The sequence below is a fragment of the Anomaloglossus baeobatrachus genome, chromosome 1, assembly GCF_048569485.1.
Source record: "Anomaloglossus baeobatrachus isolate aAnoBae1 chromosome 1, aAnoBae1.hap1, whole genome shotgun sequence".
Lineage (NCBI taxonomy): Eukaryota > Metazoa > Chordata > Amphibia > Anura > Aromobatidae > Anomaloglossus > Anomaloglossus baeobatrachus.
The window spans coordinates 772,394,690-772,412,006 of record NC_134353.1 but is presented as its reverse complement, the minus strand read 5'-3'; the positions used below and the strand labels follow the sequence as shown (position 1 = coordinate 772,412,006).

At 42.6% G+C, this 17,317-nt stretch overlaps 1 protein-coding gene across 1 annotated transcript in view; it reads left to right on the top strand.

The window, feature by feature from the left end:
- SLC27A6 (solute carrier family 27 member 6) overlaps nt 1-17,317 on the top strand; it is a 144,361-nt gene that overhangs the window by 99,526 nt on the left and 27,518 nt on the right. The window contains exons 8-9 of the mRNA XM_075324663.1: nt 10,341-10,539; nt 15,935-16,032. Of these exons, the coding sequence (XP_075180778.1) occupies nt 10,341-10,539; nt 15,935-16,032 (297 nt within the window). The remainder of the gene's footprint in view (nt 1-10,340; nt 10,540-15,934; nt 16,033-17,317) is intronic.

Below are 17,317 nucleotides of genomic sequence, written 5' to 3'. Positions count from 1 at the left end.
CCACCACATTGGATTTGAAATGAAACCTCTACAACAGAATTCAAGTGCAGATTGTAACGTTTAATTTCAAGGTTTGAACAAAAATATCTGATAGAAATTGTAGGAATTGTACACATTTCTTTACAAACACTCCACATTTTAGGAGGTCAAAAGTAATTGGACAAATAAACGAAACCCAAACAAAATATTTTTATTTTCAATATTTTGTTGCGAATCCTTTGGAGGCAATCACTGCCTTAAGTCTGGAACCCATGGACATCACCAAACGCTGGGTTTCCTCCTTCTTAATGCTTTGCCAGGCCTTTACAGCCGCAGCCTTCAGGTCTTGCTTGTTTGTGGGTCTTTCCGTCTTAAGTCTGGATTTGAGCAAGTGAAATGCATGCTCAATTGGGTTAAGATCTGGTGATTGACTTGGCCATTGCAGAATGTTCCACTTTTTTGCACTCATGAACTCCTGGGTAGCTTTGGCTGTATGCTTGGGGTCATTGTCCATCTGTACTATGAAGCGCCGTCCGATCAACTTTGCAGCATTTGGCTGAATCTGGGCTGAAAGTATATCCCGGTACACTTCAGAATTCATCCGGCTACTCTTGTCTGCTGTTATGTCATCAATAAACACAAGTGACCCAGTGCCATTGAAAGCCATGCATGCCCATGCCATCACGTTGCCTCCACCATGTTTTACAGAGGATCTGGTGTGCCTTGGATCATGTGCCGTTCCCTTTCTTCTCCAAACTTTTTTCTTCCCATCATTCTGGTACAAGTTGATCTTTGTCTCATCTGTCCATAGAATACTTTTCCAGAACTGAGCTGGCTTCATGAGGTGTTTTTCAGCAAATTTAACTCTGGCCTGTCTATTTTTGGAATTGATGAATGGTTTGCATCTAGATGTGAACCCTTTGTATTTACTTTCATGGAGTCTTCTCTTTACTGTTGACTTAGAGACAGATACACCTACTTCACTGAGAGTGTTCTGGACTTCATTTGATGTTGTGAACGGGTTCTTCTTCACCAAAGAAAGTATGCGGCGATCATCCACCACTGTTGTCATCCGTGGACGCCCAGGCCTTTTTGAGTTCCCAAGCTCACCAGTCAATTCCTTTTTTCTAAGAATGTACCCGACTGTTGATTTTGCTACTCCAAGCATGTCTGCTATCTCTCTGATGGATTTTTTCTTTTTTTTCAGCTTCAGGATGTTCTGCTTCACCTCAATTGAGAGTTCCTTAGACCGCATGTTGTCTGGTCACAGCAACAGCTTCCAAATGCAAAACCACACACCTGTAATCAACCCCAGACCTTTTAACTACTTAATTGATTACAGGTTAACGAGGGAGACGCCTTCAGAGTTAATTGCAGCCCTTAGAGTCCCTTGTCCAATTACTTTTGGTCCCTTGAAAAAGAGGAGGCTATGCATTACAGAGCTATGATTCCTAAACCCTTTCTCCGATTTGGATGTGAAAACTCTCATATTGCAGCTGGGAGTGTGCACTTTCAGCCCATATTATATATATAATTTATTTCTGAACATGTTTTTTTAAACAGCTAAAATAACAAAACTTGTGTCACTGTCCAAATATTTCTGGCCCTGACTGTACACTGTGTGCACAATTAATTTGTAATTTGGATTATTAATTTTAATATTGAAGAACTACAGTGCTGCTGTTCAATCCAAAAGGTTAATACACCTGAATATTAGAAGGTAAAAGTGAGGTTTTGGGTTTCTTAGTAGAATATCTATGTGTGCAGAATTATTAGACAAATTAAAATGTAATTGTTCCCATCTTGTTCTTTTTCATCTGCTAAAGTTTGAATAATAACCAAACAACTCAAAATGTACAATAATACATTTCTGACATTTCAAAAAAATATCAGTGACAATATAGCCAATCTTCTTTTTAATGACAGTTACAAGCCTTCCATTCAAGGAGTCTGTCAGTTTTTTAATCTTTTGACGATCAACATTTTGGGCAGCAACAACCACAGCCTTACAGACACTGATCAGAGAAAAGACTTTTTCTAAATCGTAAATCTCCACTTAAGAAGGGCCCACACGTTCTCAGTAGGGTTTAGGTCAGGTGAGGAAGGTGCCATATCATTATTCTTTCATCTTTTAGGCCTCTACTGGCAGCCAAACAGTGCAATACTTCGATGAATGTGATGGAGCATTGTCCTGCATAAAAATCATGGTTTTCTTGAAAGATGCAAACTTTTTCCTGTTCCGCTGCTTGAAGAAAGTATCTTCTAAAAATTGTCAGTAGGTTTTGTTAGTTGATTTTTATTGTATCTTCCCCCCTAAAAGGTCCAACTAGCTCACCTTTAATAATACCAGCCCATAGCAATTCCCAACCTCCTTGCTGAGTATAAGTGGAGCTCTGTGCCGGTAACTTGTCCAGCCTAGATCCTATCTATGTTGTCCGTCAAGTGTCACTCTCATCGCATTAGTCTATAAAACCTTTGAATACAAATTTTCAGATTTTTCTTGGCCCAGTCTTGATGGTTCACCTTCTGTTTCTTGTTTGGTGATGGTTGGGTTTCAGCATTCCTTACCTTGGCCATATCACTGAGCACGTAACACCTTGTACATCCAGTCACTCCAGGGAGGCTACAGTTCTGGAATATGACAGCATTGGAGAATAATGGGCTCTGGCTCCTCACACATTTGATTCTTTTCAAATTTTTGGCAATTAATGTGAGTCTTTTTTTCTCAACATGATGTTTTGTGACCCTGTTGACTATTCACAATAAAACATTTAATATTTCTGTGATGACACCCAAATATCTTAGCAATTTCATTAGTGCTGCATCCCTCTGTTAGACTTGTAACAATTTTTGACTTTTCAGAGTTGGTAAATCTCTATTATGGCCTATTTTCCCTGAGATAAATAAGTTGCCTAATATTTCTGCACACCTTGATAAAGGGTGTTGATATCCTTAGGCCAAATCATCCCTCATTACACAAATACATGTCACATGATATGATTCATCCAATAAGAATTCAAGTTTATACCGATTGGAGGGGAAAATTATGCATAAAATGATGATAAGATCAAATTACCTGTCCAATAATTGTGCACACTGTATATAACGTCAAAGATCAGAAGTGACACCAAAAAAACATTTTGAAAAACATCACAATCCAATACAAAAACTACACCTCAAAATATTGCCCTTGTCATTTATATAATGCACCATCCTGTGCACAGATTATTGTATATATGTATCATATAGGCTGATTCAAAAAGAATGATGAATTATGTAAGGGCTGTACAATAGTTCTAGGGAACCTGTCAGGCAATTTCTGCTGCCCAACTGCAAGTAGCATAAATTGCAGCTTGGCTGCACTATTGGCGTCAGATGTATTCTTTGAAAAGTTCTGGCATCTCAGAGAAAATATATACTTTGAAGCTTGACTTCTCCCAGCTCTGATCATCGTGATTGTAGGTCTGTCCCTTTAATGTAAATAGGGAGAGACCTGTCAATCACCTGCAGTAGCGCTAAAAAGAGCCAGACTCGCCTCACAGCCAGTCTATGATTCATGCTGCCCAAACCGCATGCTGCTTCCATTTAAAGTGGCATCAGTGGTAAATGGCCAGGGAGTGAAAATCAAAGCAATCCAGCACTGCGCTCATTTTTCAAGAGCTAAATTTAAAATGTGGTTATTTAATGTGACATAAGATGACAACATTGAAACAAGAAAAAGCTTTTTGCGTGTTAAAATTTGCAAGAACTGGGTCTGTTGTGACAATACAGAGGAAATTTCAGAATAAACATGGTGAATGTGCTCCACATAGAAACTGCATTTTGTGTTAGGAGAAGCAAGTGAATATCACAGTGTTTATGTCATGGGAAAAGTCCGGGTCATCCATAGACTTTGGAAGAGAGAGCATTCAAGCCATGTACAAGCATAGTCCTAAACCGTCAACAGGATTTAAGCCGTGAACGAGCATAGTTAGTACTAGACAGTCAACAGGATTCAAGCCGTGTATGAGCATAGTTAGTCCTAGACAGTCAACACGATTCAAGCTATGTACGTATAAGCATAAACCTATAGGAAAGAGGGGCGTGCACACTAATTTGAGGGCGAGGTGCTAGTGAATGGGTAAAACCCTTCAATATACAAGTAGAGATACACTGCACACTCAATGTGATAAATAATGTATTAATTTTATTGAAAATTCAAAAAAACCTTGCAAAGGAATTGAACTAAGGACAGAAAATAGCTCTGACGTTGCGGCCACAGGCCTTGTTCACAGAGTCTGTTGTGAAAAATAGAGCATAAACACATACAATTAGTACAAAACAAATAATATTATGCTACTTTGCGATTTTGTAAGAAAGTGAACATGAATCTCGTCGGTGATATATGAAAGATGTACGTACATACAGACATGTACATATATATATACATATACATACATACATATACATATACATACACGCATAATGCACACACATAGACATAAACAAGTAGATCAAGTCTAGATTATAGTAAGTCAAGAATGCAGAATACATCCGTCATATGTATATACGCAGGTACATAACAATGGGAGCAAAGGCAAAGGAAGGTGGAACAAGGGGAGGTTTTTCAAGAGACTGGTAGCAGCATGAGGTAGTGAAAGAACAGATTAAGGTGGTGAAAAAAACAGGTGATACTACCTGTCACTAATAGTTCTGTGTTCCAGGGAGAATGCTAAAATATAAAATAGATAACTGTATGTATAAAGCTAGGAATATATACGTATAGAGGAAGTGGTGTAAGCAGATAGGTTACCTGAATTAATATAGACGTGGTAGTTACATATAGGGTATGGATGGGATACCAGGAACGCCTGGGATGTATTTTCTATGTATGAGAAGGAATAGGAAAGTCAGCCCAGTATAAACATAGAGTGAGGAAATCTGGAAAATGTAATCTTACCTGAGCCTGTGTGGACGCCAGCACTCACGTGCCTTGGCTGTATAGGACGGCTAGTGTCAGCTGTATTGTGGCACTTTAAATACATAGTAAGTGGGAGGGGTATTGGCGTCATGGAACTCACGTGGTAAGCTCCCAGCTGATCAGGTCATTAGTATGCAGTGCCTGTGTGATGACTGGGAATCGAAGGAAAGGGTATGACCTAATGCGCGTGCGCGGTACACGGCCTCATGTGTAAGGATGTAACATAACAATGGCAAGGAGATGACGTCATGCGCAGGGCGCCGATATCATCTCATCAGAGCCCAGAGACTGTATATATAGACAGGGGGGATGGCGCCGTGACGTCACCGCACACGGCACCAGCGCCCGCCCCTAAAATAACAGCATGTTGCCACGTTACAGAGCTGACGCTGCGCGTCTGCGCATGCGTGATGGCCGAGAATCAGGAGAATCAGGAGAAGGATCCTTACACATGAGGCCGTGTACCGCGCACGCGCATACTAATGACCTGATCAGCTGGGAGCTTACCACGTGAGTTCCATGACGCCAATACCCCTCCCACTTACTATGTATTTAAAGTGCCACAATACAGCTGACACTAGCCGTCCTATACAGCCAAGGCACGTGAGTGCTGGCGTCCACACAGGCTCAGGTAAGATTACATTTTCCAGATTTCCTCACTCTATGTTTATACTGGGCTGACTTTCCTATTCCTTCTCATACATAGAAAATACATCCCAGGCGTTCCTGGTATCCCATCCATACCCTATATGTAACTACCACGTCTATATTAATTCAGGTAACCTATCTGCTTACACCACTTCCTCTATACGTATATATTCCTAGCTTTATACATACAGTTATCTATTTTATATTTTAGCATTCTCCCTGGAACACAGAACTATTAGTGACAGGTAGTATCACCTGTTTTTTTCACCACCTTAATCTGTTCTTTCACTACCTCATGCTGCTACCAGTCTCTTGAAAAACCTCCCCTTGTTCCACCTTCCTTTGCCTTTGCTCCCATTGTTATGTACCTGCGTATATACATATGACGGATGTATTCTGCATTCTTGACTTACTATAATCTAGACTTGATCTACTTGTTTATGTCTATGTGTGTGCATTATGCGTGTATGTATATGTATGTATGTATATGTATATATATATGTACATGTCTGTATGTACGTACATCTTTCATATATCACCGACGAGATTCATGTTCACTTTCTTACAAAATCGCAAAGTAGCATAATATTATTTGTTTTGTACTAATTGTATGTGTTTATGCTCTATTTTTCACAACAGACTCTGTGAACAAGGCCTGTGGCCGCAACGTCAGAGCTATTTTCTGTCCTTAGTTCAATTCCTTTGCAAGGTTTTTTTGAATTTTCAATAAAATTAATACATTATTTATCACATTGAGTGTGCAGTGTAAGCATAAACCTAGACAGTCAACCAGGCATACTAGTATGGAACTACAAACCAAGGAATGGTGTATCTTCCGAATTAGTGTTGTAAGCCATTCAAAGTGCTGCCCATTGTGTTGAATTGACAATGCAATTTTCTTCTCCCACTCTTGACACACCGAGAGCAATACCGCAGATCCTGGATCCAGGATGTGGGGCACCTGAAACATTAGATACAGGAGGCCTGTGGTAGCATTTCTATTGCGGTATTGCTCTCGGTGTGTCAAGAGTGGGAGAAGAGAATCGCGCTGATAATTCAACACAATGGGCAGCACTCTGAGCACATCCTTTAGTGGGTTACTGTCATTCCATGTCACAAACGTGTCAATAACTCGATAAAGAATAATGCTACGTTAAAAATGAGCCCACCATTGTTTTTCTTGTGCAATTGTCTGTGTTTGATGTGTCACATGACCTCCTTCGGGCGTCACCCGACCTCAAATATTTAGCCCCTCCCATGTACTAATATGCAACAAACGGTAAGGTGATATTAGCAACCACTTTTGTTTTACCAGGGTGCATGCAAACTTATGGCCCACACTGTAATTTAAATCAATGCTAAGGTAAAATCTGTATGTAGTGAAGACTTTTCCCATTACTGAAATAGGAGATAGCAGCTGTTAATGAGGAGATTCTATGAATACAGTAGAAAGAAGGAGTTTGAGGCACAGGGAGGAGCTAGAAACAGAGGGAATATCTAGAGGCAGAGGGAGGAGCTAGAGACAGAGGGAATATCTAGAGGCAGAGGGAGGAGCTAGAGACAGAGGGAATATCTAGAGGCAGCGGGAGGAGCTAGAGACAGGGAAGATCAAGAGGCACAGGGAGGAGCTAGCGACAGGGAATATCTAGAGGCAGAGGGAGGAGCTGGAGACAGGGAAGAGCTAGAGGCACAGGGAGGAGCTAGAGACAGGGAAGATCTAGAGGCACAGGGAGGAGCTAGAGACAGAGGGAATATCTAGAGGCAGAGGGAGGAGCTAGAGACAGAGGGAATATCTAGAGGCAGAGGGAGGAGCTAGAGACAGAGGGAATATCTAGAGGCAGAGGGAGGAGCTAGAGACAGAGGGAATATCTAGAGGCAGCGGGAGGAGCTAGAGACAGGGAAGATCAAGAGGCACAGGGAGGAGCTAGCGACAGAGGGAATATCTAGAGGCAGAGGGAGGAGCTGGAGACAGAGGGAAGAGCTAGAGGCACAGGGAGGAGCTAGAGACAGGGAAGATCTAGAGGCACAGGGAGGAGATAGAGACAGAGGGAAGATCTAGAGGAAGAGCTCTGCCTCCTCCCTCCCTCTTCTATCTACATAGAATCTCATCAGTACTAACTGCCATCTCCTATTCCAATAATGGGAAAGTCTTCACTGAACAAAGATTTTATCTCAGAATTGAGAATTTGGATAATGACTGATCAGTCTGGCAGACAAAAAAGCAGAATTGTCTGATAAGATATATTACAGAGTTGCTTATTTTCATGTGTACTATCGATTTATGGAATGGCTATGCCAAAGTAGTTTATCAGCAGGATGCTTCAGCTCCACATTTCCATTTGTATGTTTATTGACAAATGAACCAAACTGCACCAGAAAGTTGGATTGGCGGCACCGAAAACAATGATGTACCAATGATGTGCTAACCTCTACAATCACCAGTTCCAACGCCCTGCAACTTCTTACTGTGGACATCAAGGGCTCTCAGTGTATATTCCCCATCAGCCACAGGATCTGAACAACCTGCAACACTGCTAAGGCTATGTGCGCAAAGTGCGTTTTTCGCGGCGTTTTTGCGCGTTTTTCGGGTGCGTTTTTGGCCTCAAAACTGCAGGACTTTGCTTCCCCAGCAAAGTCTATGAGTTTTCATTTTTGCTGTCCGCACACATCTGTTTTTTTTCAATTATTCCCGCGTTTTTCACTGCGCTTTTCATCCATTGAGTTCAATGGGATGTTGAAAGACGCAATGAGAAACGCAAATAGCTGCATTTTGGTGTGTTTCTAAGACCAAAAACGCAGCTATAAACGCAGGAGGTGGGTAGTAAAGTGACGTGTACAGGAAGAGGATTCCTTCTGTCAGTATATACAGAAGCGTGAATCCTCCCGGTACCTTCACCGCCGCTTCCACCTCCCGTCCTGTGCATGTATGCTGCCATGCGGCGCCATGTACAGGCAGGAGGTGGAAGCGGCTGCAAAAACCAAAGTTAACAGTAGAAAAAAAAAAAAAAGTTATACTCACCTGTCTGCAGGGTCCCGGTGCCATGCCCGCTCCCATCTCCTCTCACGGTATCGCCACCCCCGCTCCGGCTGTGTGCAGACGGCCGGAACATCTCCGATGGATGCAGGACCTGGCGATGGATCACCTGATGCAGTCACCTGACGCATCAGCTGATCGTAAGTATCGCGGTGACGCGGGCGCCCGGCCGGTATCAGCGGATGCGTCAGGAGACTTCATCCCTGATTACCGGCAGCTGCTGCAGCGATCGGACGGGATCAGACTCCCGCCCCATCGCTGCAGGAGCTGCCGGTAATCAGCACAGACGTGAGTATTATTATTTTTTTTTTTTTTTGCACCGATGCATCTGCTGATTGTATATAATCGGCTTTTATACAATCAGCTGATGTGTGATGTGATTCAGGCACTTGATCCTGACACATCATCTGATCTCTTTGCCTTCCAGCAAACCGATCAGATGATATTGGATCCGGATTGGACGGCGCGGGACCCTGACCCAGGATTACTGCAGAGGGGGGTGCTTTATTTCAATAAAGATGGAGTCACTAATTGTGTTGTTTTATTTCTAATAAAAATATTTTTCTGTGTGTTGTGTTTTTTTTTTATCTTTACTAGAAATTCATGGTGGCCATGTCTAATATTGGCGTGACACCATGAATTTCGGGCTTAGGGCCAGCTATACAGCTAGCCCTAACCCCATTATTACCCAGCGAGCCACCCGGCATCAGGGCAGCTGGAAGAGTTGGATACAGCGCCAGAAGATGGCGCTTCTATGAAAGCGCCATTTTCTGGGGTGGCTGCGGGACTGCAATTCACAGCGGGGGTGCCCAGAAAGCATGGGCACCCTGCACTGTGGATTCCAATCCCCAGCTGCCTAGTTGTACCCGGCTGGACTTAAAAATTGGGCAAAGCTCACGTCATTTTTTTTTTTTAAATTATTTCATGAAATTCATTAAATAATTTAAAAAAAAAGGGCTTCCTTATATTTTTGGTTCCCAGCCGGGTACAAATAGGCAGCTGGGGGTTGGGGGCAGCCCGTACCTGCCTGCTGTACCCGGCTAGCATACAAAAATATGGCGAAGCCCACGTCATTTTTTTTGTTTGGGGGGGCAAAGAAATCCTGCATACAGTCCTGGAAGGAGGATGGTGAGCCTTGTAGTTCGACAGCTGCTGTCTGCTCTCCTGCATACACTAGTGGAGAATGAAGAACACATTGAAGAAGGAAATGACATCAGACCTTTTTTTTTTTGTTCACTGATAAAAAACGCATAAGGACGCAGTGATCAAAAACACAGCAAAAAAACGCACCAAATCACAGCAAAACGCGTGCGTTTTTTGCCGCGCTTTTTCGACGCAGGTGCGTTTTTGTGCGTTTTTAGCCGCCAAAAACGCACAAAAACGCAGCGTCAAAAAGACGCAGTGTGCAAACCTAGCCTTACTGAACATTACAGAAACAATGGAGTGTATATCTACTGATATGCTAGCACATGTCTGGACAGAACTAGGCTTCCACCTAGACATCTCCCGTATCACCAGTGGAAATCATGATGAACATTTGTAAGTTCTAGATAAAACTTGGATAGATAGTGCATCTTTTTATATTAATACATTTGTGTTCTGTTCTCTCAGTCATGAATACCGACCCTGTACTTTGTCCCAATGCTTTTTGAATCACCCTGTATCTTTTGGAAATGTATTCCTAAATCACTATTTTCTTCTTTTTACTCCAACCCAAAGGTGAAACTGGACTTCTCATATCCAAAGTGAATCATTCTAATCCTTTCTTTGGTTATGCCGGAAATAAAAAGCACACAACCAAGAAATTGTTGTGCGATGTGTTTAAGAAAGGAGATGTTTTTTTCAACACTGGAGATTTGATGGTTCAAGATTATGATAATTTTCTCTACTTTCGTGACAGAATTGGCGATACATTTAGGTTAGTAACAATCTGTCGGTGTTCCTGTCTTCATTCATTAGGGTCTCTGACATTTGATGCTTACTTATAGGTGAAGCAATAGACACGTTTGATATTAGCAAGAATTCTGAAATGGTTGGAATTATCAAACCAGTCCAAGTCACCAGCACCATTCTACCCCATAGTGAAACACTAAAGTCACAGATTTGTTAATAGTTGCCTACCATGTGCTGTTTGTATCTACTGTAAATGAACAATTTATATGCATGCGTAATCTTGGTCATTTTTACTTGCATGTCTCTACAGGACCATCCTGCCCGGTAAAGAGAAGAAAATAGCATTTAAAATTCCTTAACTGAACCTGTCACCAGATTTGTCATCTATAAACTGCGGCCGCCACCACTAAGCACATATATACAACATTCTATAATGCTTAATGCAAGTGCCCAGGCTGATCTGCATAATGTAAAAAAACAGATTTCATTATAGTCACCTGCGGTGAGGTTTAATGGGCATCGCTGGTCTTGGTCTGGCACCTGCTATCTTCTTGTGATCACTGTCCTCCTTCTTGCTTCATGTAGATTACACATCCTACACCATCAAAGTATTGTTGTGCGCATGTGCTGGTGTTCTTTGACTTTTCCCTGCGTCTGTGCATTACAATATTTTGCCCTGCCCACAGCAGCACAGAGAGAAGTGCGCATGCGTAGGAGGCGTCATTCACACAAAGCAGGAATGGAGGATGTCGATAGAAGGAAGTGAGGAGGCGCCAGACCAATACCGAGGTGAGTATTTTAAATGTCTTCTTTATGTTTTACAGATCGGTCTGGGCACTTATATACAGTGTTTTAGAACGCTGTATATAAGAGCCTACTGGTGGTGGCCGTAGCTTATAGGGGACAAATCTGGTGACAGGTTCCAGTTAACAGATTTTATAAAATGTCAAATAAAACATTCTGACATGCTTAGATGATACAACTTTTCATTTCTGAACTTTCTTTTTATTAGCTAATAAATTCTTAATTAACACATCCTTTCCAATATAAAATTAGAAATGTAATAATATATAATTACTTCATAACACTTGCCCTGTAGAATTAAACAGGAACTGTGTAAAGCTAAAGTCTTAAAAAGGAAATTGTGGAGCATCAACTTTCAGACCATTGTGCTACAGGGCTACCAACACTTGGATGACTAGGCTCATTGTGATGGCAAAGATGACACAGGGAGGCTGAGGGGGCTGGGGCTGATTCAGAATGTACACTATGCTAGAAGCCAACAGCTAAGATTTCATTGTTAGGTCAATGACCTTGGAAACCTTAAAAGGGAACATGGATTAAACACGCACATTTGCTCACATGTAGAAATATTACGAAACTGCATACCCCTTCACCCATATTATACCAACAATAAATCACTGTCATTCCAAAGTCTTATAATGGTACAGAAAAAGGAAAAAACGGGTTTTAGCCGCGCTAAAAAACCACTGATGTTGAGTTGATTAAAATTTCTTTTTATTTCAGCATTTCCAACGCGTTTCCGAGACAAAGTCCGTCTCCTTCCCTGAGGAAGGAGACGGACTTTGTCTCGGAAACGCGTTGGAAATGCTGAAATAAAAAGAAATTTTAATCAACTCAACATCAGTGGTTTTTTAGCGCGGCTAAAACCCGTTTTTTCCTTTTTCTGTACCATTATATTGCTTTGTACGGGGCCGCTGCTTAATACCACGTTGACATTTAAATGCGATTCAAGGGGTTGTGACTGGCACAACCGAAATAGGTGAGTGTTTCCCTACTTTACATTTAACCAGAGTTATATCGGGTAAGACCCTATCTGCGCCTTTCTCTCTCCCCCCCCACCTTTAGCACCCAAAATTCCAAAGTCTTGTTATTCTCCCAAAAACCTTTTTCATTGTGCTTTTTTACAGGAACTGTTTACTTTTGAACATAAGTGAATAGGTTACATTGGAAGTACATTGCAATACTTATCATGTACTGACCTTGACTTGAACCCTTAGGCATAGGACACACGGCAAGAAAAATGGTGCGAGTGGAATGCGATAAAAAATTGCATTTCACTCGGACCAATGTTACTCTATGGGGCAGCTCCCATGAGTGATTATTTTCTCAGACCTAATCGGACCGAGAAAACAGTTGCACCATGCTGCGAGTGTAATGCGATCCTGTTTCACTTGCACCCATACAAGTCTATGGGGCTAGAGAAAAATCGCACTGCACTTGCGGTACACCGCTGTAACACGAGTGCACTGCGAGAATCGCATCAGCTGGCAAAGGAGGAGATAGGGAGATAAATCCCTCCCTCTGCTCCACAGTGCCGGCCCTCCCATCCACAGCTCCGGCCCTCCCCTCCTCAGGGCTGGCCCTCCCCTCCTCAGCGCCGGCCCTCCCCCCGCAGCTGTGGTCTGATTGCACGATTGGACCACAGTCACATGACCCTCGCATGACAATTGGCTCTCGCTGTGCTGCGAGCGTGAGCCGAGTGTCATGTGAGGACTCGCACATAACCCCGTGTGGCCTCAGCCTTAAAGAGAACCTGTCAGGTCCCCTAAGCCCTCCAACCCAGCAGCATTGATATGTGTATTCCAAAATTCCCTGTCTAACCAGCCCTGTATAATGCTATTTACTAAAATCAATTTTTTAAAAAGCATTTATAAAGTGTGCTGTTCCTATGCTAATTAGAGCCTTGACTAGTCAAAGGGATGTTAGTTCCCCTGACTAGACGGCCCTCTTTTTATAATGTCACTGTGGGCATGATACCATGATTTCCACGCCAATGTCACACAGCTCCTTGAAATACTACAAAAAAATTGATCCGCACATCCAACAAGTGTGATTAGGTGGTAGCTGAAAAAACATAAATTCAAAATGTGTACAGCTGCACACTAAAATGCCAAAAATGTATAAGGGAACTCTGGTATTGCATTACTGCTATAGGAATATATGAAAAAAAGAGATATTTGGTTTATGAATTGGCCAATGCATGTAAGCCTGGTCAGCATGGCAAGGTATGTATCTGTAAACCGGGAACCTAACTTGAAATGCCTCTATCTGGATTAAAAACATCCCTGTCTGGGCAGCTGGACTAAAAATCTAACTTGTAATACCACAAACCTCCATGTATGGGCAGCTAGTCTCCTGCATTAAAGGACATCAGCTCAGCCTGGTTATAGGGCTGAGTGCTCAATTAGAGTGCGCGGAGTGCTCCTTGAAATCATGCACATGTGCGTTCCTCATTTTGGCAGTGTCAGTGTGCCTCAGAAGCTGGGTGTACACTTCCCGGCTGCAGAAGGCATACTGCGCATGACTGGAAGAACAGCTTCTGCACTTCTGATCATGTGCAGCACGCCTCTCTGAAGCAGGGACGAGTACTCCCGGCTTCTGAGGTACATTGACGCTGCAGAAATGAGCACATGCACAAGATTTGAAGTAACTATGATGACGTCGACTCTTTGAAATCATGTTATCATGCCTACAGGAGTGTGATAATATAAAAAGAGGGCAGACTAGTCTGGGGAAACAATGCCCCATCAACTAGTCACAGGCCCTAATTAGCATAGCAGCAGAAAGGTTTCTTACTGATTTAAACATTGATCTTAGTAAATAACCTTATACAGGGATGGTTGGTTAGGCAGGGAATTTTGGCAAACACGTGAATGCTACTGGGTTGGAGCAGGCATAAGGGACCTCGCAGGTTCCCGTTACTTACAGAATGGCACCACACACACAGGTCTCAAGACTGAAATGTCCAGCTTTGCCTAATAGCTCAGTGTCTACATTGAGGGTACTCTGCCCATTTTCATTCTTGGAATTGTATTTTTAATATATCATAGATTGTACAGGAGTCCACCGATGGACACAGGTAGAAAAGGGCCCCTATGCAAGAACAATATATTGGTCATTTACAGTCCAAGAGCTCATCAAAATGCACAATTCCCCTGCTTTGAAGGTAGAAATGGGCCCCCCTTACATTTTAGGCCCTTTTGCAGCCACACAAGTTGCACTAATGATATGTCCATCCTTGTAGTAATCTGTCTCACCGTATTATATAGTGGAGGAGTTTGGGTTTCCAGCACCTGGGGCAAGGCAAGTATTTTTCCCCTTACAGTAATATTAATGTCTTCTTTATGTATCTTCCTGGAAAGTAAAAATATAGAGTTTGTAGTCACCTAATCTGAGTGATCCTTTTCTTACCTGAACATAGAGTGGGCTGCCACAGGTGCCACAATGCAGTGATCCACTGCGCCATTGTCTGCTGACACACAGTGTGAATTCTGCCTGGTGGGCCTACAGCTCACTGCTCTAACAATGGATCCAATTGTATCAGCATTTTATTTATGCCGATACAGTTCAAAGTGGTGTAACGTCTTAAGAGTGCCAAACGTTAAAAGATAAAAATGAAAACCTTTTTTTTTGTTTGTTTTCAAAAATGTATCCACAAAACATTATGCAACCAGGTAGATCTCCTCTGCCCCTCCATTCCCCAGACTATACTACTGCATCAGACGAGCTCAGGTAAACTGTTAGGGGTACTTTGCACGCTGCGACATCGCTAGCTGATTGCAGCGATGCCGAGCGCGATAGTCCCCGCCCCCGTCGCAGATGCGATCTCTTGTGATAGCTGCCATAGCGAACATTATCGCTACGGCAGCTTCACACGCACTTACCTGCCCTGCGACGTCGCTCTGGCCGGCGACCCGCCTCCTTCCTCAGGGGGCGGGTCGTGCGGCGTCACAGCGACGTCACACGTCAGGCGGCCAATAGAAGTGGAGGGGCGGAGATGAGCGGGACGTAAACATCCCGCCCACCTCCTTCCTTCCTCATTGCAGGCGGGACGCAGGTAACGAGATGTTCCTCGCTCCTGCGGCTTCATACACAGCGATGTGTGCTGCCGCAGGAACGAGGAACAACATCGTACCAGTCGCTGCAGCGAAATTATGGAAATGACCGACATTACACAGATCACCGATTTTCGACGCTTTTGCGATCGTTTATCGGTGCATCTAGGCTTTACACGTTTCAACGTCGTTACCGGCGCCGGATGTGCGCCACTTTCGATTTGACCCCGACAAGATCGCAGTAGCTATGTCGCAATGTGCAAATTACCCCTTAGAAGAGCTGCTAAGGATAAAGAAGGCTTCCGCTTATGATTCTCCAGTGGATCTTATTCCACCCCCATATTTTTATGACAGCTAATGTCGCAGTTTATGTTTCCTGACGTCACACCTCCAGTCGGCTCCATCTACAGATATGGCAGTATGACAGGTGACTGTATTGTCCATTTGCTTAGATATTTTTGTATTCTGTGAAGAGTGAGGACAATGTTCCTATAGAAATAAGGTAAAATGCCTAATGTAATTATGAATCATTTGTAATCAAATTATGATTCCTCTATCTAGATGGAAAGGTGAAAATGTCGCTACAACCGAAGTGTCTGATATAATTGGAATGCTTGACTTCATCCAAGAAGCCAACGTGTATGGAGTGGGTATATCAGGTAATAATAAGCTGCCGCAATAAAGCCAATGTCAGGCGTCTGCTCCTGTACACAATCTAACAACAGTATAGGACAGAGCGAGCTGCTGAGCTCAGGGATTTATCATTTTGATTAGTTTCTGTTTTTACACATAAAAAGGTGTATAAATGCTTCGAGGGTTTATAATGTGCGGCTGTAATCCTCTGCGTACAATTTTCCTCATATTTATAGCTTTCATAACGGTCAGCCTTTTTTTTATTCCTTGAAACTATTCTTGACAAGTTTCTTAAGGGTTACCTGACATTTTCTCTCTTGTCTGCTCACCTTGGAATTTGCTTCCTTTTAGTCTAACTTCAGTCAGTCGTTGTTTATAATTCACGTATGTAAAAAATGGTACAAGTGTCATCTGTGTTATGGATCTGATTTTCATCACTGTTTGTTTAGTTTCTTCTGCCAGTGATTCATCAATCATTGTATGGCTAAATAAATAATTAAGTAACATGTACAGCGTCTCCTGAACATTGCAGTGTCACTCACGGGTAACACAAGACCTGCCCCCTGATGCCATCCGTGTGCTGTCTGTGATTTTCACAGACCCATCTTGTATTAGATAGTTTCACCAGTAAGTTATACTAGAATATAATGGGTACGTGTTCAATTTGTAGAAATCCTTGCTACAACATGTATGTGAAAAACACACCTCTGAATGAGGTCTTAGAAATACATTTTTTTAGATGCATTAGACACAATAGGGTAAAAATATTCGTCCTAGTAAGATTATATTTTCATGGCATCATTGGATTTAAAGACCCGGCAACCAGCTTTTCAGTGAAAACAGGAGAGCAGCTTACATCTATGCTCTACTCAATACATGTGCACTGTTCTGCATGTTACAGAATGCTTACAACAATATTCTTAAAGGGGTTGTCCATTACTTTAACACTGATCGGCCGTCCGACAACCCTGCCTATCAGCGGTTTTTATGCCAGCAGCAGTGGCACGCAGCCACAAATTCTCAGTTTCGAAGCTGCCCCGTTTGCTGATGGCCATGTCCAGGTGCTGCACATCCACATCTTATTGATTTGGGCATGAGTTGTAAGTGCAGTATCAGAAGATAGAGTAGCTCCAGAACTGAGCATCTCCTGCCACCACAGGAACAGCTAATCAGCTGCGGTGCCAGGTGTTGAACCCCGGCTGATCAGACCGTGATGACTTATCCTAAGGATAGGCCATCAATGTTAAAGTAGTGGACAACCTCTTTAAATATACTCCAAATTTCAGATAGAAATTAACGCCCTGAAATGAC